Genomic DNA, 20,646 nt, shown 5'->3' on the forward strand with positions numbered 1-20,646 from the left:
GGAAATAGACCCGCTATATGTAATCGATATTCCTCCACTTGAACTTCTTATTCGCCCGATCCACAGGTCGATTCTCAAATTGACTCCCGTGCAGCTCGAAAACGAGTGGTTTGGGTGTATTCGATGCATCACCCCCGTCTATATTCGCTTTCTCGGAAGCAGACCCGTCGCTCGTCGGTACTGGCAGCGGCACAGTAAATTTGAAGACCGTATGTTCCTTCGGGATAGCTGTGATCATTCAAACCCGTTAGTTTCAAGTAACAATACCCAAGAACAGCAACAGCAACAGCAACAGAAATAAGATACCACTCACTCTTAACCTCATCCTTCACCGTAACAACCACAAACGTAAACTTCGTATCTCTCACCACAATCCCCTTCAACCCCACCCGCCCTGAAGACCGACTCCTCACAACTTCCACCTCCGCCCCATGATAGTCCGCACTAACAAGCTTCGCACCATGCGACGAAGGCGTCAATAAACACCCACCCCTAGCCGCAGACCCTCCAAGGTCCAGAACATCTTGCATATAGCTAATCCATAGCTCATGCAGGCCCTTAAAGATCGCGTACTTGCATTCGTCCTTTGGCAAGTCGTGTAGCCCGGAGGACCGCTTTTCGCGCGCAGATAAGGGTTGCGGGCGCTGGTGGCGCCGGAAGTATTCTTTCTTTTGGAGTCTGTGCAGGCGGCGGCGGGATCGGTTGTCAGAGGCTGAGGGTGAGGTTGGGCGGAGGAAGAGTGGTTTCTGCTTGATGCGCTCGGTGAATTGTTGGGTTGCGCTGTCTGGAGAGTGGGCGCGGGAGAGGAGGGTGTGGGCGATGTGTTGTTTGGGGGTCGGTGAGTCTGTCATACTGGACGGTTTGGCCTTTGTGCAAGGCCGTGGCTTTGTGCACGAGAAGAAAAGTGGTAGAGGAGTTGTTGGAGGTCGAGTTGGAGTTGAGAAAATTCCCGCGGGTCAAGTTGATGTCAACCGATAAGATAGCAGCACCATGGTAGCCCGGGGCCGTATAGTTACTCCATGCCATACATATCGTGATCAACACATATATTCAGGTTGCTACTCTATTTACTATATTCTATAATCTTGCCAATGGCCCATCCGATCGAAAAATCCCAAGACTTGACTGCCCAATCTCAGAGATTGATTTGCAACCCGCCAGCTGCATACACCTTTTAAAGTCCTGGTAAAGAATGTCGAGCATTAACTCCACTCCTTGCTGCCCATTATACTATTCGAGACATGCGATTAGCCTTCAATGCTCTTTCACGGAAAAGATAGGATCAGTCTTACCGCCAATCCCCACAGCATCGGACGGCCAACCCAGCAGCACTCCGCCCCCAATGCCAAAGCCTTGAAGATATCGCTCCCAGACCGGATGCCCCCATCAATATGGATGCGAATGCGCCCTTGAGCAGCTTTCGCACAGGCGGGTAGAACATCAATCGTTGCTGGTGTCTCATCCAACTGCCGTCCACCATGGTTGCTAATCACAACGCCATCACATCCATACTGGATAGCCATCTCCACATCCTCAGGCGTGAGTACACCCTTGATCCAAATCTCCATCTTCGTGACACTGCGTAACCAGGGGATCTCTTCAGCCCAGGAGTGCGAAGCCGAATTGAAAGATGAGAATCCATCGTCGTGCGATTGCTGCTGGATCTGCTCCGACGTCTTCTCGATCATGGGGTAGTCCAGCCCGGCTGGGGGTATGAATCCATTCCGCCATTCGTTAAACCGCACACCGAGAACTGGACTATCCGCTGTAAGGAAGATCGCTTTGCAGCCGGCTTTCTCAGCGCGGTGCACGATGCGCGCTTCTTTCTCACGGTCTGTCATTGAGTATAGTTGCATGACGTGGTGGATAGGTCCGACTTCGGTTCCGGCAGCGGTGATCTGCTCTACGGAGTGATTGGCATACGAGGAGACTCCCATGTTGACACCTGCTTTGGCGCATGCTCTGCTCGTTGCGAGTTCGCCGTCTGCATGGGCCATGCTTTGGAGGCCGGCTGGCGAGACGCAGAGTGGGAAGGTGATGTCTCGATCGAATAGTCTGATCGCAGTGTTGACTTTGGAGACATCTTTCAAGACACGGGGCAATATCCGATATTTTTGGTATGAGGAGGAGTTCTCATGGATGGTGACTTGGTTGGTTGCACCGGAATTGAAGAAGTCTGGCGCACCGATGCCCCTCATTAGCCATTGAGCACTATATATTAGGTGAAGGGTTCATCACCTCGAGTTGCAACTGGTAAGATCTGCGATGCTGCCCTTTGAAGGTCTGCGATGCATAGGACTTTTTCAGCTGCCATGGTTGAGGCCTGCTTATATTGAGGAGGTGTTGTGGCATCTTCTGGTGAGAAATGCGGGGTGGTTGTTGTCCTCGGCGTGGGGATTACTCCACTTGGGTTAATGGGGATTGCTTGATCAAACAGGCGCAGCAGTGGTGCCTTGAGGATATTGCTGATACCAACGACATTCCGTAGTCATAAAGCATGGGATAGTTATCGTCATCCAAGATACAGCAGGCTGTGGTGGCGGCAAAAAAGCACCCGCCCTGCTCGACGCCAATATCAGGGAACTCGATACAAGCAGTTGTTTGTACGAGTACTTTGCTGGACAATTACCTTCGGATCAACATCTGTGAGTCCGACCACGGAAGCATAAGTTTTCAATGGTCGGTTACTTCCTCGGTCCATTCGGCTTCCCCGCATGGATGTGTTACTTCCATCGTGGATTGAATCATCTGAGAGCGCTACCTACCCTGAGCAACGTCGACAAGAAGTCCGATTATCTACACAGTATTCATTTGATTAGACTATCAACCATGACCCAGCCTTCGGATACTGAAAATCTGGGTAGCTTCCCCGGCCTACCTCCTTTCCCAGACGACGTCGCCACGGCACCGCTTCTTCGGCTATCACTGGGGAAGTTGTTAGCCGGGGACCTAGCAGAGTACGAGCGACTATTCGAGGCATCTGTCGATATTGGATTCTTCTACCTCGACCTTCAAGATTCAGAACAGGGGGAATCGCTCCTCGACGACGCAGATGACCTCTTCCGGGTTGGAGAAAGTTTGTTCGAGCTGCCACTGGAAGAGAAAGTGCTGTATGATTTCAGCAAGCAGAACTCATATTTTGGGTATAAAGGCCAAGGAGTGTCAGTAGTCGACAAGGATGGAAATCTAGATCGAAATGAGTTCTATAACGTATGTCATGTTCTTGCAGAGTTGGCTCCCACGGGCCTTCAAGCAGTCCCAGTTGACGTGAATAGGTCTCCAAGGATGACATTATGGGTATATCGGAGCAGCTGCCAGCACCGGATATCTTGCACAATAGCAGAGCAAAGCTGAGCTCGTTCATGAAAGGCTCACATACCATCGTGTCTCTCATCCTGCAAGTTTTGAATGACAAACTAGCGTTGCCAAAAGATTCCCTCGCCAATCTACATCGTCTCCAGGAGGTCGGTGGCGATCAAGTTCGCTTTATAAAAGCCCCGCCTCAACCTATAGACGACAGACGCACAGCACTGGGCCAGCATACCGATTTTGGCAGTGTCACGGTTCTCTTTAATCGGCTGGGCGGACTGCAGGTTCTACCACCGGGCGAGGACGCAGAGTGGGTGTATGTGCGGCCACTACCTGGTCATGCAGTGGTGAATCTAGGTGATGCGATGGTCAAGTTCACCAATGGTTTGTTCCGGTCGAATATTCATCGTGTCGCCGCACCGCCGGGTATCCAGGGAGACTCGACACGATATAGTCTTGTCTATTTTGCACGGCCGGAGGATAGCGTTATGCTACGGCGGCTGGATGGGTCGGGTTTAATCCCGCCTCTTGCAGATGGTCAGACCGAGGAGAAGATTAATAGTAAAGACTGGATTATTCGGCGGGCCCTGGGGCGACGCGTGGACTTGGTTAAGCCTGAGGATATTGATTATGAGAAGTCAGCCGGTACGGAGCAGTTGAGTCGGAGGATTAAAGTCTGATATTATCATTCGCATGTACTCCGTACATAGCTAAGCATGTTTGGATATTTAAGAAACCAACTGTTTCTACACAACCAAGCTATTATCAGCGCTAACGGTATTATCGATGGTGCAATATTCAGCCTTGCCTCACCCCAGTTACAATCCTGCTGATACCTGTAATTTCACATCTCAAACATTCAGACGGATGTTGTCCGACAAAGGATGATGACGTATACTTAGCTGAGCCTAAATCTCGGTCGAAGGATTCAAAATGGTCATTGCCCAGGCTGATTCAACAGTGTACCCACGGAGATCAGACCAGACTTGATTCATGCGAATCCTTGCACCGTAGATCCTAGCATCTCAGACTGATTCAGAGCCAGCCCCTGAACCGGCCAGACCTGGGAAAAAATTTCCAACGTGGCCCACAAGGCAGAACAGATGAAAAAGATACGGTTGAATTCTGGCCCTGTGCAACTCCCGTTGATCACCGCTGTCATCTACGGGTACTCCGTGTACTAAAATCGAAAAAAAGCAGCGGCCGTTAGCTCCACATACCCACCAACTCATCTCCTGTCTTTCCCTCAGTCCACATCGATAGCCCGCGAAGGACATACGAGTAGTCGCGGCAAATAACCACCTCCTTCGGGGTCTAAACTTTAAAAAGAGGTCAGAGTGGACAGTCTCCTGCGAACTGACAGTTAATGCTTGGTAAGATGTTGACAGCTTCGAAATGCACGACCCGGTAGGCTGGTCAAGACAGGTCTTCCAGTGGAGCACACATATGCCAGCCCCCCCTAACCTCCGTGAATGTAGTGAAATGTCTTGAAATGTCTGTACATTCATACGAAGTAAACAGGGCGCTTACCAGTATCTTCTGGGTACAGACAGGATACCTATACATTGTATGCACCAGGGTACGAATACAGCTTTACAGCTTAACAAATGTCCAGTTGTATACTTAACATTTCTACGCCTCCGCAGGTCTCACAACAGTGGATACCGAGGGACTGGCATTGACGTGCCAAGCGCTAGAAGTGGTGAATTGGACTGCTGGGGTTTGCTGCGAGGGCGTCAGGGGAGCCAGAACCCCTGTCCCGCGAAACGCAAATCCCGCAACCTCGGGATCTCCGATGTTTGTTTCTTGTTTTGTTTTTTGCCTGATTTCTGGTCCTTTTTCGCTTGTCGGTCTGCCCACTGTGCTGGGTGGCATTGGATTGTGGGCATGCATTCAATACTCCGTATGGCGGGACTCCGTACATGATTAAAGTATGTGGTCCGCCACGAATGCTGCCACCAGATCCCGCGGAGTTATTCAAAGTTACATTTCTATTTTTTTTGGTAGATTTCGACCGGACGCATCTCGGCGAAATGGTAGCAGCAAAATTTTGGGGAAGTACGTGCATTGCATTATGCAAAGGCAAAGTATATTGCCTCGGGACCACGAGTTCATGCCCAATTGATCAATCCGTTGATGTGAGGACACATATTCACTTTCGGTACATACACAGGCGTACATCTATGTACAGTAGTAGTATAGTCTTCCATCAAAAGTATAGTGGGGGAATTCCGAAAGTGTACTCCGTTGATACTATATTTTCAGATTTTCAATTCAATTCAAAGCAAGCCAACCCAAAACCAGTACGGAATCCTCCGGTGGACCTATTGGAAACGGTTAGTTCACCGTTTAAGACTCCATCGTCATCCCTATCTTCCTCCCTCCAGGGCTCCTCCTCCTTTGGTCTTCAGCCATCACATGCACCAACCGGATGGCTTTGAAATTCCCAACGATTCGGTTCCGACAACCTCCTTGCTGCGAAATGACGCCGCACTACCCTTGCTGGTGGCCCGAGCCTATTCTACTCTATTCTCCCGTGCCGGGAGCCTATATGGTGCATGGAGCGGAGAACGAAGTACGCAGTACATGTACATACAGTAGGTACAGTATGTATCGCTGAGGAATCTGAGTCCTCCAGGTCTAGGGCCAGCATTGCATGACAGAAGTACATTGTCTTTACACAGCCGGGTAGTTTTCTAGTCGCGAGCCTGAGGCCAAGACCCATGTACTATGAGATGCAGTAGTCGCGTTGCATCCCAGGTGGAAGGAATATCTAGCGCAGCACAACGAAGTAGCGCGACCTGGATAAAGTACGCCTTGGAGGGGTAAAATAGTTGTGCAACCGTAAGCCAAAGCAGTGTGTCGTGGGTGGCTCTCCTATTCGCGCGTGTTTCCTCGTTCTCGCTCTTAAACCTTCATAGCTCAGATGCACAGATGCACAGATGCAGATACGATGGGTGCCCCATTTCGTCACTCATCCCCCAACCACAACCTCAGCCACAACCTCAACCCAGCCGTATTCATGTACAGTATGTACCATGCTCGTATGGAGGTGCATACTCTGCGAACAACGGAAACAAAGTCCGCCCCGCTCCAGTCCGAATTCGAATTCCGACAGAAGCAACACGCCCCACGGCTCTAGACTGGATGTAGCAGGGAACCCTTGCAAGGTCCGGGCGCCGGCGCCTCGCACCTTGGACTCGGGAATGGTGCGTCCAATAAGCGAGGTTGCAGTACGGAGTATGTTTTGTCATTTCGCAGTGTTTCCCCGCTGCTAGCGACAGTATTGTCCAGTTGTGTAGGGAGTACAGACTCGGAGTACTGCGTACGAATATAGATTCAGAGGACTCTCCTCCGTATACATAGTACGGAATAACCATGGATCTTTCAACGAATCAAGAGTGGTCCACGGCTGGGGATGTCCCACTTCGGCTCGGACCGTTTAAGCACCTCCCTTCCGTCCAACACTTCCGTCTTCCGTCTTCCGGCCATGGGACTGTTTGAGGCGATATCATGATGTTATATAAAGCAAATAGCGACTCAGGTCTGGCCATACTCATACTGTATATTGATCTGTAGATCCACTTCCGCTTATCCGGAAACTGAGGTCAGGCCAGGTCATACTAGTAGTACTAGGACCATGCCCACGTGTTGGTGTCAATATTCGAGAAGAGAATCTAATATCAAGTCTACGAGTAGGTAACTGCATAACTAACTTTAACTAGTTCACTATTACTAGCTATAACCCATTGCTAGTTATGCATGCCTACAGCCATGCAATATAACATCCTTCCTCTAGCGATACCCATGCCATACCCCGTAGTAAAGTAAGTACCCGGCTGTACCTACTCTGCCAGTTGTCCACATGCATTTCAAGGTTAAACGGAAGGACTAGAAACACAACCCGGTGCAACCCCACATCGCGTGCACCATAGATTAGCCATCCCGAGATGAAGGCACGAGTTCCTGTCTCGAAGCGGACACTAGATACACCCTGCTCCCATACCTAGGATGGAGTCGGAGTCGGAGACCGGCGGTATGTACTGCTCTAGAAGGTGGACTAGAAGGTGGAGTATGTAGTACGCACTGTGGAATGGTACGACGATCATCTATCGTGCTTAGTTCGGTTTGGTTTGGACTCTTGTCTGCCAGTGGCCTTACGTTGACAGCCGGGGCTTAGTGGTTGGGCTTTTTCTCGGCCGAAGCAACTATTTCGGCTCCGTGGAGATAAGAATATGGATATGGATGTGAATGTGGACGCGACCGTTCGCCTGGTTGGGAATATTCACCGCATGGTGAACACTGCAGATCCGTCCGTCGTGGAACGATGGTACAGTTCCGAAGAGGTAGTATCACATACGATCGGAGGTGAAAATGAAAAGTATGGGGAGTTATGAGGAAGGGTATGAAAACTCTATACACTTTCACTTCCACCCTCTATGTAAAGATGAATCAATCAGTGTTGCTTGCAAGAGTTGCAATTGACACATTTATATCTCTTCTCTTTATCTGCTATGGTCATGCGCGAAACGAGCGAAACGAAAAGGATCGAGGGTCGATCAAGATCGACAGCTAGGAAACACGAAACACAAGATGAACAATGGGAAACATGGCTATCACGGGTCCGAAATCGGTGATTCATTCCCCTGTACAGAAGCGTTAATCCTGGGTATCATGGATAGCTAGGCTCTTTAATTTTGCCTCGACGCTGGCGAGTACAGCTGGGTCGGGTTCTCGTTTGACTTTCTTGGGTCTGCGACGGGGTTAGCTTTGGTTTCTTTCCGGACTGGGAGAAGACAGTAAGGGTGAAGACGTACGGAATTCGTATAGTGGCGGCACATTTCGCCTGTCCACATTTCGAACAATTAATTGCCCCCTGATTATACTGGGTTTCACAGACGTGACAAATGTAATGTACCCGACGGTGTGGCGACTTGAACGTTCGGTCGGGTTTCAGTTTGGGCGGGTCGACATCGCCAGGATAGCCGTCCGGATACTTGTCGAGCTTGGGCGGTTCTCGTGGACATCTCTTGCAGCGAATATGGCTGCAAGAAGCGCACTCCTTGGAACCCTTGACAAAGACTGTTTTACAGAGATGGCAAGTGCGTCGAACACGTTGAACCACTTCCTTGCGAACGAGATCCTGGCCGCCCGAGCGTGAGGGGATCGTGAGAGGAACATCCGGGTTGCCGGTATACTTGAAGTGCGGTGCAAGAGGGAGAGCGCCGCGCTGGCGAGAGCGGATTTCACCGATTTTGGTCTTGGGGACCAGTTCGCGCTCGCCTTTGGTCTTCTCTTTGGCGGGTGGGAAGCGGGGACATTTGGTGCAGCGCGGGTGTTGGCAGTTGACGCAGACCTTCTCGGGACCAAAGGTGGTTTCACAGCGGTGGCAGGTTCGGCGGACTCGCATGCGAATGGGCTTGGTGACCCGGGTCAATTCGACGTCGCCCGTGGGAGCCTTCCATTCGCCGGGGTCGAGAGTCAGACCGTATTTGGCGAAAAGGGCGCGCGCCTTTTCCTGCTGCATGACGCTATAGTCGGTGAGCATGGCGGGCTGCTCGGGGGCAGCTGTTGGCTTTTTGGCAGGGACAGTCGCTGGAGCACTATAGAGGTAGATGGTTAGCGATCGGATCTATAGTGGCTGGAAGTATAGCGACCGGGGGGGAGGGGAAATTGGTCGCAATAGGTACAACATACGCGGACTGGCTAGATTGAGCGACATCAGGAGTAGCGACAACGGATTGACGTTTGGAGCCGGAACGAGGGCGCAGGACGGTTTTCATGCGCTTGATATACTTGGACAAGCCTTCGGGCTTGTCCTCGGGCGACCGGGGTCTTGCGGAGCCATGGCGGAGAGTGCGATTGACGTGCAAATCGGAGTGGCGCAGGAATGTAATGGCAAATGCTCGGTCGCAGATCGAAGGCAAACCACACAATCACTTCATTCCAAAATTCCAAGGAAATGGAATATGTTTTAAGTCGAAGTCGAGTTTGGGGGGGAGGGGAGAACCAGGCTGATGGGAAGCGGGTCGTTTGGTCTTCAGGCCGCAAGCCAGAGAACCGGAGAGCCCAGCAAGTTGGGAGACCCAGCGGGAAGGGTCACTCTAATGTGGATTGAACAGGGAACACCCCAGGTCGAGGGTGTATGTGATGTGTCGAAAAAAGGGGAGGTTGGGGGAGGTGAAGTCGAAGGCGAAGTTATCGAGTATAGGACACCAGGCCCGTTGAAGTTGATTAAAAGGAAAGACTGGGGAGGGCGCGAATAATAAAAGGAACTTAGGAACTTGAATAATTACGGTAACCTTGGAACTCTTAGGCGTCACGATAATCCTGAGTACAAGTAATTACAGTACATACTAGAGTACGAGAGTACTAGAGTGCATCTGCATGGCAGAGTACGGATACCGAGGACCAGGCACGCTGGATACTTGGGATGGCAGGTGGGTCTCTGATATGATATAATATTGGTTTGTATAATACCGTGGCCCATTTAGTCTTTTCCCCACTGCTTACCTGGGAACCAGCCCCGAGCTCTGGCATCTGTGCGTTGTGCGGTACGGAGTAGTGTACAGAGTACAGAGTACAATGTACAGCATAGTATGATCATAAAGTCTAGTCTAGTCTAGTCTACTCCGTACTCGTAGTATACTCGTACTACGAGTATAGTATAGTACAGTACGGAGTACAGTACTCCAACATGATCTGGTCCAGCATCTCAGTATCTTGAGTATCTGACACTAATGGTGGGTGTACCAAACGGATGTACCCGCCTAGCTCGGCTGCGTTGCCACATCCAGTTTAACTCCTATTTCATGGTGGAACAGAGCATGAGGCATGAGTGCCGTGACAGGCCCCGTTGCATGATTCGGATCTGCCTGGAATCTGTGAATCGACCTGCCGAGTAGGAGGGGGGGACCCGCCTGGTCTTTATGGAGAGAGAAACGGAAAGCGGATGATGGAGCACTCCCGTCTCGTCGATCCCATGTTTCTTTTTTCCTTTTTTGATTTCAATTTTGGATTATCAATTGTCAATTGTCGATACTTAATATTCTTTTTCCCCTGCCAGCTCCAGATCTTCAATCTTCTGTATGGTGTACGTGTATGTATCTATCTGGTAACTATGTTCCATCGGCCCCATAACCCATCACCAGAGCCCATAACAATCCCATTCTTCATGGATCCCCGAAAGTTGCCATTTAACTTTGCCAAAAACTCTGTCTGTTCACGAGGCGTCGACCGCTGTCTGACCCTGGCGGGCTCCAGGCCACTCCCCATAGCCAATGATTCGGTCTCCGTCCGATATCAAATGACAATAACCCTCCTCCGAGTCCGTCCTCCGGACGCCTCTCTATATTTAACCCGACCTCGTCATATCTCAGACTTGGCACATGCGACAGACAAGGCCGACCATGATGCGGAGTAGAACCTGGCATTGTTCTAATGCAGAACATGAACAAGGGCTTGTCGAGGACAGTGCGTGGTCTAGAGCAAAGTAAACCACTCCCACGGGTGCATTTCACCCGCGCCACTTCAGCAGAGTTGGGGAAAAATAAGATAAAATTGGTAGTAAAATCAAATAAGGAAAGAGTTAGAAGAAGACAACACAACACAACTCTACAAAGTACGGATACAAAAGCACGAAAGGGCGAGTGTCAACAAATAAACGAAACGCCCAGCATGCATGATGCATAGAAGACTCGGACGGACGCAGCGAGGAGTTCGTCCACGATCCACGTGAAACCTAGTGAGGGCTAGCGGTGAACACCAGAAGGATGACAACGATGTCGGCCAAAAAGCAAAAAAAGAGTCCAAGTACATACTCCGTACCCTGCATTTTGGCACGATTCCAGCACGATCACCCCATGGAAAATTGGGGGGCGGGATCGATTGTCTTTCTCTCTGCCTTCTGTGCTCCCGACTTATCCTCCTTCGGTAGCCACTACTGCACACTAAAGAACGCCTCCTCTCTTCTCCTCTTCCGCAATCCTCCAGTTGCGACCGATGATCATTCCGAATTGAATCCATCCCTCGTTGCCCAACGGTTCCACCAGGTGCTGCCTCTGCGGACTGGACCTTTCGGATCTGCTCGGACTGATACTGCATCTGGTCTCCCCTAATCTAAGCTTTGACTTGGGGGGGAAGAATGGAAAGTGGGCATGGGCAGTTGGGAAGATCGGGGATGACAGTGGCACTTTGGCTAAAATCTCGCCTCTAACACCCTCACTACCACCACGCCCCCTGGTCTCTAAATAGCGGGAAAATGTGGAACTCTCTGCAGCGTCGTACTCTCCTTAGCCTGCTTTCCCCCCTCTTCGTATATAGCCAGAAGGAAGGAAAACGGCCGAGAGGTCTGCGGGATGGGCCTGCGTCCGCGCGTGGCGAAACACTTTACCCAAGATATGACGTCCGATGTACTCCGTACCTCCCATTCTGTAGGTACTCACGCAAGTACTACTCTTAGCTCTGTACAGTACACTTAAGTTACTCCGTACCTGGAAAAGGTCGGAGGATATTCTTGGGAGCTGACCGAAGCGAGGGCTTTGGATCCAGTTCCCCCAGTTCATCCAGTCACAAGCTTGTCTCCGCACACCGCCATGCGAGGCTGACCCGAGCCCCTGGGAAATTGTAAACAAATAAACTGGATCGAGAGAGAGGGAGACAGAGCAAAAGAGAAAGGCCACGGTGTTTGGCAGGACAGTTCGTTCTCGGCTGTGCTGGTCAATGCTCTTGCCAGAGTGTCGGATCCTCCACCTCTCTCCTGTCTCCCTCCCCCCCCCTCCCTTCATTGTTCCGCCTCCTGAGCCTGGCTCCACGTCCTCGTACAGGATCGTCGGGTCCCGTGGGTCGGTTCTGGCCTGCCTCGCTCAGATGGGCTCAGATGGGCTCAGTGCCCGCTCTCAGATGGTCTGAGTTGCTCATGGGTGGGCCTCGTGCCTGTCGCTCATTGCCCGGCTGGGGGCGGGTCGTCGGAAGCAGAGTTTCGCTGGATTCTGGGTGGATTGGGTGATTTTGGGTGAGTTTGGTGGAGAAGGGGGGGGCGTTCGAGGTGGTACAAGCCGGTACAAACCCTACAAACCCCCCAATCCTAATTCGTATGAGATATACGGAGATGTACTGGAGTATAGTATGGAAGTGCATCTGTACCAATCTCATACCAGCGCCCACGTCAAGCCCATCAAACCATCAAAGTTCACTGACGTTAGACGTTGACCGTTGTCGGGCGCTATTTCCGTACTATCCAGGATTTAATATCGGCCTACCTACTCGTATCGTACTCAATACTCGGGATGGAGTAATAATCACCTGGGCAAGAATCTTCAGAAACGTACCACCCGTGCAGGGTTCAATCGGACCATGCTGTCAGTGTCATACTCACTGTCATTGTCTTGACATCCTTGTTCCGGAGTATAACCGGCTGCATCATGGATCTACTTTCATCACATCCATTTCAATGGAACCTCGATCCTTCTGACCAGAGTCGCAAAACTCAATCGCTGCTTGCTTTTAATTTCAGCTCGGTCAATCAATTGTACTTCATACTATATTACGACCGAGTAATGTACACAAGTATCTTCGCTTATGCTGTTCTGTAAGACATAATAGCCTGGCCCCCAACTCTCGGCACTGAGGCCCTACTGTACTCTGTACTCTTTCCGTTCCATTTCGTCAGAAACCGTATGTACTACTTACGAAGTACGAGTAAACAAAATATCCTGCCCCTGTACTGCGTACAGAAGTCAATTCTACATTTACTGTGTACACCTGTCGCAACTACTACATATGTGGCACTTCATCGTGGCACCAAGCCACTGCATAGTCGTACTCAGTCGCCACGCGCCAAAAATAAGCCTGCTTGAGGCTGGCTGGTTCCCGATTTGAAGATAGAGTGCTCACCTGCATTGTAATTGCTGGGTTCGCGTTCCGTATGGAAAGGCAAATGCGAACACATACGAGGGGGTATGGGGGAGTAAGCATCGGCATGTCCTATCACTGGTCCCTCCAGAGCCTCTCCCCTCCTCTCAGACGAAGGGGGCCGGGGCACACCAGTTTTAAACAGTTTCACTCGTCGCCGGCGATGTCCGTGTCTCTCTCTCCAGGAATCCCATCCACAAATGAACGACTTGCCCCGATGATACGAATAAGAGACAGAGATAGGCAGCTGAACCTCCCCCTCTCTCCTCCCGGGACCAAAGAATGGGGAGGGGGAACTAGTGGGATCAAAGTTTACGAGGATGGATGGTTGCTTCTGAGGAGTCAGCGACCTGACCGGCTTAGAGCCAATGAGTGAAGTCCCTCCCTCCATTCTGAATCTCGAGAATGGAGAAACTGGGAAAGGGCGTATCTGAGGATCGACAAGCGCTCCAGGATATTAAATCTGGGTGCAAGCGAGGAAGCTCTGTCGATCAGCCGTCCTGTCCAACTGCCAGTGCCAGTGGTGGCTGAATTGCAGGTCAGGCCCTGAATAGGAGTGATGCGATGTCAGTCACGATTCGCTGGACCAAGCCTTGAAGGTTCTACTATATACAAATCGAGGTAAGAAACTTCAGCTGAAAGATTCAGAGCTGAACCGAACCAGTCGAAATGGAGAAGCTACAACAAATGAACTACCAAATACTCGTACACGATACCTCCCAATGGGGCAAGAGTCTCTCAGCGATGATTAACGGGCCCTCCGAACCATACTGCCGCATGGTGATGATCATGTTCGCGAACTAGTGTGATCGTGCATGAAATCAAGACACCGCAAACCCCCATTCAAGCAAATAAATCCCCCCCAAAACCAAAACGGGGCTGTCAAGTCCGTTACTAGACTCGATAGTGTCTCCTCGAGGAGGGGGCTGCAGGCCGCGCCGTTGCAAATCATTTGTGATGTATCACGCAGTTCAACGCCCATCATGAGCCGATGCCGTTGACAGCAGTTAATCCAATTCCCGGAATCGGACTTTTCTCCACGCTACCCCCGCGATGATGATTTCAAATATGTATATCAAATCAAAAAGTTTCTGGTTGTGGTCGACATGTCATATGATCCGGTGACGCAGTCACGGTAACTGGCCTCACCCAACGCCTTGCTCTATATGTATGAAAGACTCCAATTCCTTCGCTCTCGCTCTCGCTCAGAGATCCTTGATGGGCAATGGCCGATCAGGATGATCAACTCTTCGGCGGGTCATAAACGCCTTGCATCTCACTTCATATATCTAGTCGGTACCGCCCAGCTGGGACTTGATGGAAATAATATCCTCGTCCTCGTGAACTTCGATGACTCGGTTGACCTCTGCGGTATTGCGCATCAACTCCACGGCTCCGGCGTACATCATTCGTTGGGATGGGTTGCAGTTCACAGGCATGTAGTAGAGCATGACGTAAGGGACAGAAACACGGCCATCTCCCTACAAAACATTTTTATATTAGCCAGTGGACCATAACAGGCAGGGTATACTGTGACTGTGACTGTGACTGTGACAGACTCACCAATGTCAAGGGGTGGCTGAGGAGAATGAAGCGAGGCGATGATTCAGGGAGGTCATCGGCAAGGTCCTCCATATTGGTGTAGACTTCGTCATCCTGTGCGCGGATTTCCTGATTCTTCGCATCGATGATATCTGCAGGGTCAAATCAGCGACTATTCTGTTGCGGGATTTGAGATGGTGATTCAAGTTGATAAAATCCATGGATGACGTGATATATCTGAGGTAAACGGGTTGGAGGTGGAGGTAGGCTTTAGGAAGGAGATCACGAGGTCGTACAGATTCTAGCTTGCGCATCCTTTGCGCGAGAGGTGGTGAGACGGAACTTGCGCAGCTGCTCCTTTGTCTCCGGGGAGAAGGAGTATAACCGGGAATCAGTCTGGGGGAGGAGGGCGTTAGCTGTCTTGATCTGGCTCAGATGCCCACGCGCGGCGCGGGGTTCAGAAGGCTTACCATTTTGAAGATATGATGGAGGAAATATAGATCTGATGGAATGCGCAACACCAACAAGTCCGGCTCTCAATAAATATCGCAATCGAATAGCTCTGTGCCAGGAATCACCAAGGTGGAAAGATGTGAGGAAGATGCGCAGGAGGATGAAAATGCGGGCGGAGTGATTTCCCCTTGTTCAGTTCCCCTCCTCCCCCACTTCCTTCTCCATTCCATCTCCGCCCTTCATCAATCGCCACTCCAGCTTGCCTTAAAGACCCTCTCCATGCTGAACCGTTTAAACCTACTGAAACAGCACCTCCCGTCCTTCAGTCCCTCTCGTCCGACCATCCCAGCTCTTTCTCCGCTGGCTTCGCCCGCAACTCCGCCCGCTATGACATCAGCCGCCCTGAATTTCACCAAGCCCATACACACCGCGGCAGCCCTCATCATCGGCGATGAGGTGCTCGGTGGAAAGGTAAGAAATCGCGTATGGGGCATCCTGCAGAACGATTGCGCTGACCACTTCCCACACCTACAGACAATCGATACCAATTCCCCCTACCTGGCCAAGTTCTGCTTCGGTCTCGGCATTCAACTGAAGAGGGTAGAGGTCATCCCCGACGATGAAGAGGACATAATTGAGGCAGTGCGCCGCATGAGTGCCCGCTACGACTTTGTCGTCACCAGCGGAGGCATTGGTCCAACGTCAGTATCCTTACACCCAATACCCATTTCGCCTTGACCCAACTGGATCGCGATTTGTCCTCTACGCATCTACCTACACACCAACTAATGCCGAATACTGCCAACAGACACGATGATATCACCTACTCATCGATCGCCAAGGCCTTCAACTTGAAGTTGCAATTACACCAGGCCGCCTTCGAGCGCATGAAGAAGCTCTCCAAGCCGCACCCAATGCAGCCCAACTTCGACTGGGAGACCCCATCCCCAGGCCTTACAGCTAAGCTGCGCATGGTGGAGATGCCCTTTGACGAGAACATCCCCGCAGAGAACCAAGCCCTCTTCGTCTCCGAAGATCTATGGGTCCCCATTTCCGTCGTCAACGGCAACGTACATATCCTCCCCGGCGTGCCGCGTCTCTTCGAGCGACTACTAGACCACCTGAAGCCGCACCTTATCCACCGCCTATCTGACCCAGAGGGCAAGGGCACCCACCGTTTCCTCTTCAGCACGCCTTTGCCTGAGAGTGCAGTTGCGCCGTACTTGACCGAGCTGGCTGCCAAGGTTGAGCCCAATGGTATCAAGGTCGGTAGTTACCCGCGCTGGGGAAAGAAGCGTAACACCGTTACGCTGGTCGGTGCGAACAAGGAGTATCTCGAATCTTTGGTTGCTGAGGTCGAGGCTGCTGTGCAGGGTAAGCGTGTTTCGAAGGAGGATGAGTTGGATCCTGTTGATGAGGAGGATCGTGTTTATAGCCAGTAGGCTTGTATATCTGTATCATACCATGCTTGTTTAATCGAGCAGCATTGAGCAGCAATAGATTTCAAATGTGAATATATCATGACCATCACCTGCTAGTGGCCATCTAACGTCCTCCTCCCATAAATGGAAGAGAAGGGAAGGGAAGGGGAGCCTGGATGGGCAAACCGTTGGCCTTGACCACACACCTGCTTCCATTCACTCTTCAACCCGCCACAACACGTTCCTTCTAACCACTTCTTTCTGTTCAATACCTTCCTCTGTCTCAAATACCAATCGCTAATCTTGTCTGTCTACGCTTGTTCATTCCAGGCTACTCTGAATATCCAGCAGTCAACCACGTACAAAGAAGGAAAAGGAGCAGCCAGCCCAGCCTCCCATCAAAACGTCGTTCATTGTCAGTCATCTCTGATCCACATCAGACAAACTCATGCATCCATTTAACAAGGCAAGAAGGCAGTTTCATCATGGACCCCGAAACCTCCACTGCTGTACACTACCGGCTAAAGGAAACCCAAATCAGACGCGAATGGGTGTAAGTTTCCTTCAATAACCAAGCTCTTGCTACCTCCCGGGATGGATCTACTAACCTATACAGAGATGAAAATGTCTGCAATTGCCCTCCGAACGAACACGTACCGCTCGACCGGTGGCCGAAAAACCATGCCCAGATTGTACGTTCTGTTTCGGCTCTCGATCATTCAACTCCGAAGAGATACTGACATTTCCCCCCGTGCCTCTAGAGAATACCAGTCTGTGCGATACGATGCCCCTATTGCAATTACCGGCCCAAGAAATTGGAAAACCTCAGCGCCGAGGTGCGGAAGCACATCAACCGTTCTCATATTGTGAGTGGGAAGCGCTGCAGCACTCTTGGCTTGGAATTTACCAGTTCTTATTCTTACGGCAGCCTTTGATCTAGATAATGCGGGAGTATGCAGGATTGGAGGTTGAACGATGGCACTGGGGATACGAGTAAGTGCCCGCTGCTTCTCCTCGAATCTTGCCACGATGTTTCAATTTCCTCTCCCATTTTCCTGGGCTAATCGGCTTCTCTCTGTCTTTTCTTAGCATCTTCCAAACAGCTCCCGAGCCTCTCCATTCTGCTACTGCCGAAGATGAGAACAAAGATCTACCAGAGACCCAAAGGGTTGTTACCCGAGCTGCCAAACGAGCTCGCCTACACGAAGAATCCGAAACGAATCGCGAAAAACTCACCATGGAATATCTCCGAGTGCGTGAAAAGCATGCCCTTGAATTTTCCCGAGCATGTGAGGATCGTGTCTGGAAATATGCCCGGGAGCGCGAGGACCTTACCGGAAGATATCTCAGAGGATGTGAGGATCGTGCCCTTGTCTATACCAGCGAGCGTGTGGAACTTGAGAGAGAGAACAGCACGCAGAGACTGCTATTGCTGGGGAAGCTTACGTTGAGGATAACACTGGCGATGAGAAGAGCTGTGGAAAGAAGAAAATTGCAGTGGTACTTAGTTGCAAGCGCCGAGGTTCTTCAGGGCTCTGAAGGTGGTTAGGGATACACCTGGGCGGGCCGGTTTTTTCAAGCTCAAGTTTCAAAGGGGGTTTCTATTCATGGGTTTCCTGGTTTCAATTCGCGGTTTATTTCTGACAATTTATTATCGTCGAGGTCTTGCCAGTTGCTCCACATCATATATCCCACATTCAGAGTCCCATATCAGACACGCTTTGAAGTTGATTCCGCTCTTGCAAACGACTGTACTGTGTTGGTGTTCTCATCGCTGAGGGTTTCCAAGGTTCCAGTAGACTTCAGTTCGGGATAGCGTGCAAAGCATCATGATGTACTAGTACAATAGTATCAGCCCAGAGATTAATAATATAACTTTGAAATGTTCAACACGGTCAATCTTATTCATCAGATATACCAGTATCACCTTCTGCACGGTGCAGTATATGATGCCTCGATCTGGCATCCATGGGTATTATATCATACGAGCTGGAACGACGAGACATTGGACAAAAGAACACACCAGAAACATCGGTGGGAAGAAACCCCTCCGAGGAAAATATATTGACAGCCATGTTGTCTCGCAATCGAGACAAACAAGATGATAGACAAAATGGGGATGATGACCTGGACACACAATTCTTTCGCAAACATAAGATGAACAGATAGTGAAAAAGGAAAATTGGAAAGTGAAAATGAAAAAAAAGTAAAGAATTAAGAGCCGCAGACGGATAACAAAAGACAAAAACAAAAGGGGAATCAAAAATTCGTGAGACGAGGTTGGCGTCAAGTCAAGACGTTGGCTCGTCATTCCGCGAGAAAACGTCGGGGGAAGATAATAAAACCCGCGATTGAAATCCGGGCAGCGACGAACAAACCACCAGCTTCTTTTTTGGGTGTCGGGGGGGAAGGGGAGTTGGGGAAGGGGAGTTGGGGAAGGGAAGTTGGGTAGGATGGGTGTTGGCTTTTTTGTTTTCACGGGATATTTTGGTGGTTTTTTTTGTTTCGCCTCGTTTGTTTTCGTTGTTTGTTGTTGTTGGTTGGATTATTTTCCCCTTCCCAGATCCGTGATCTCGCGCGTTGTTGAATTTCCAAGCTTCTTCCTCCCCCCTCGACTCTTCAGCGCATCATCTCCTCAATCTGAATGCATTATTTCACGAACACATGTAACACACGTATCCCACACACACACACACACACACACACACACACCCGTCAATTCCACAATATTCCCATTAGCCCGTTCTTATTTGTAACTCGTTCGTTCGAATGTTAAGTTCTCCCGTACTCGATGATCTGTCGTATCGTATGGGGGAAATCTGCATTGCTTTTGCGATAGGCGAAGGGATTGGGCGTGGCATGTCAAAATTTACATAATGACACACTTGGAGCAGCAGCCGGCACTCTCACCGGGCTCGCTGACATCCATCTTGCCCTCTAGGGGCGCGAGCACCGAAAGCGCCCGAGCCGGATGGGTAGGAGGCCATATCCTTGTTGTAGCGGCGGATCTCACGGACGAGGTCGTAGAAGGCGTTCTCGACGTTGATGCGGGACTTGGCGGAGGTCTCGATGAACTTGCAACCGAATTGTCGGGCCAGGGCCTCACCCTCTGTGTGGGAAATGTGTTAGCTATCTCAAGACTCGCTCCCAATGGTAGGAAAGCTTTGCTCCGCGGATATCCACGTCCCACCGGGGGAAAGGGGAGAGGGGAGATTCAACGCACCTTGCTCCGAGACCACGCGCTCCTTCTCCAAATCACACTTGTTAGCGACGACGATGATGGGGAAATAGTCCTTGTCCTTGACGCGCAGGATTTGCTGTTGGAAGGTCATGATTTCTTCGAATGATTGACGCGAGGTGATGGAGTAGATGAGCAGGAAGCCCTCGCCGGTTCGCATATACTGTTCTCGCATCGCGGAGTACTCCTCCTGGCCGGCAGTGTCGAGGACGTCCAACAGAGCAACCTCATCGTCGATCACGCATTGCTTGCGGTAGGAATCTGGAAGGGTAGGGAACTCGGTGAGCGATTGGGGACTCGATGGAGGGTGTTGGACAGGGCTGGGCTCAGCGGCTCACCTTCAATTGTTGGGTCGTACTCGTCCACGAAATGGCTCTGGATCAGCTGGATGGTCAAGCATGATTTACCGACACCACCACCGCCGACGACGACTAGCTTGTACTCTCGTAGGAACTGTAGATGGGAAGCAGGGCGTGGTTAGCGAATGGATTATCAAGCATTGGGGGAGGTCTGGTTGGTTCGCATGGGATGGGAACTGAGGGGGGGCGGAGGAGGCGGAGGAGGCAGAGGCAGCAGGTCCTGGGAAGGAAACCGACGAGATATCATAATAGTGACAGGAACAGGAACAAGATTGAGCTTACCTTGGAAGCCATTTTGGAAGAAGAATTATGGTGATAAAAGGTCGGGGAGAGGCGACAGGGGGGGGGGGGAGAAAGGAAGATTGTCGGGAAAAGGGAAGATCAGATCGAAGGGGCCGATCAAATTATGCGA

General features: G+C 50.8%; 8 protein-coding genes across 8 annotated transcripts; 3 read left to right on the forward strand and 5 right to left on the reverse strand.

Annotated features, from left to right (window-relative positions):
• Positions 1 to 128: 128 nt before the first annotated feature.
• Positions 129 to 851, reverse strand: N7481_007888 (RNase P/RNase MRP complex subunit; the record flags this gene model as incomplete). Its single annotated transcript, XM_057267107.1, has 1 exon — positions 129 to 851. The coding sequence occupies one exon, from the start codon at positions 849 to 851 to the stop codon at positions 129 to 131; it is 723 nt and encodes a 240-aa protein (XP_057121308.1).
• Positions 852 to 1,265: 414 nt separating this feature from the next.
• N7481_007889 (alpha-hydroxy acid oxidase) lies at positions 1,266 to 2,198 on the reverse strand (the record flags this gene model as incomplete). The annotated part of the gene is made up of 1 exon (XM_057267108.1): positions 1,266 to 2,198. The coding sequence occupies one exon, from the start codon at positions 2,196 to 2,198 to the stop codon at positions 1,266 to 1,268; it is 933 nt and encodes a 310-aa protein (XP_057121309.1).
• A 631-nt stretch (positions 2,199 to 2,829) lies between these two features.
• On the forward strand, positions 2,830 to 3,989 carry N7481_007890 (putative oxidoreductase, 2OG-Fe(II) oxygenase family; the record flags this gene model as incomplete). Its single annotated transcript, XM_057267109.1, has 2 exons — positions 2,830 to 3,210; positions 3,276 to 3,989. The coding sequence occupies 2 exons, from the start codon at positions 2,830 to 2,832 to the stop codon at positions 3,987 to 3,989; spliced, it is 1,095 nt and encodes a 364-aa protein (XP_057121310.1).
• A 3,979-nt stretch (positions 3,990 to 7,968) lies between these two features.
• N7481_007891 (uncharacterized protein) lies at positions 7,969 to 9,212 on the reverse strand (the record flags this gene model as incomplete). The annotated part of the gene is made up of 3 exons (XM_057267110.1): positions 7,969 to 8,062; positions 8,127 to 8,912; positions 9,007 to 9,212. Coding segments are annotated over 3 exons (1,086 nt in total), but the record flags the coding sequence as incomplete, so codon positions are not given.
• Positions 9,213 to 14,510: 5,298 nt separating this feature from the next.
• N7481_007892 (GMF family protein) lies at positions 14,511 to 15,236 on the reverse strand (the record flags this gene model as incomplete). The annotated part of the gene is made up of 4 exons (XM_057267111.1): positions 14,511 to 14,702; positions 14,785 to 14,915; positions 15,060 to 15,159; positions 15,234 to 15,236. The coding sequence occupies 4 exons, from the start codon at positions 15,234 to 15,236 to the stop codon at positions 14,511 to 14,513; spliced, it is 426 nt and encodes a 141-aa protein (XP_057121312.1).
• Positions 15,237 to 15,495: 259 nt separating this feature from the next.
• Positions 15,496 to 16,658, forward strand: N7481_007893 (flavin adenine dinucleotide pyrophosphatase; the record flags this gene model as incomplete). Its single annotated transcript, XM_057267112.1, has 3 exons — positions 15,496 to 15,687; positions 15,751 to 15,917; positions 16,025 to 16,658. 3 exons carry the CDS (start codon positions 15,496 to 15,498, stop codon positions 16,656 to 16,658), a joined length of 993 nt encoding a protein of 330 aa, XP_057121313.1.
• Positions 16,659 to 17,122: 464 nt separating this feature from the next.
• N7481_007894 (uncharacterized protein) lies at positions 17,123 to 18,186 on the forward strand (the record flags this gene model as incomplete). Its single annotated transcript, XM_057267113.1, has 5 exons — positions 17,123 to 17,190; positions 17,254 to 17,329; positions 17,450 to 17,503; positions 17,578 to 17,630; positions 17,727 to 18,186. The coding sequence occupies 5 exons, from the start codon at positions 17,123 to 17,125 to the stop codon at positions 18,184 to 18,186; spliced, it is 711 nt and encodes a 236-aa protein (XP_057121314.1).
• A 1,363-nt stretch (positions 18,187 to 19,549) lies between these two features.
• Positions 19,550 to 20,528, reverse strand: N7481_007895 (Ras family protein; the record flags this gene model as incomplete). The annotated part of the gene is made up of 4 exons (XM_057267114.1): positions 19,550 to 19,746; positions 19,861 to 20,136; positions 20,214 to 20,328; positions 20,517 to 20,528. Coding segments are annotated over 4 exons (600 nt in total), but the record flags the coding sequence as incomplete, so codon positions are not given.
• Between the last annotated feature and the right edge of the window lie 118 nt (positions 20,529 to 20,646).

The sequence above is a fragment of the Penicillium waksmanii genome, assembly GCF_028829765.1.
Source record: "Penicillium waksmanii strain IBT 27052 chromosome Unknown utg000007l:1.0-4314555.0:1.0-4317578.0, whole genome shotgun sequence".
In the NCBI taxonomy this organism is placed as follows: domain Eukaryota; kingdom Fungi; phylum Ascomycota; class Eurotiomycetes; order Eurotiales; family Aspergillaceae; genus Penicillium; species Penicillium waksmanii.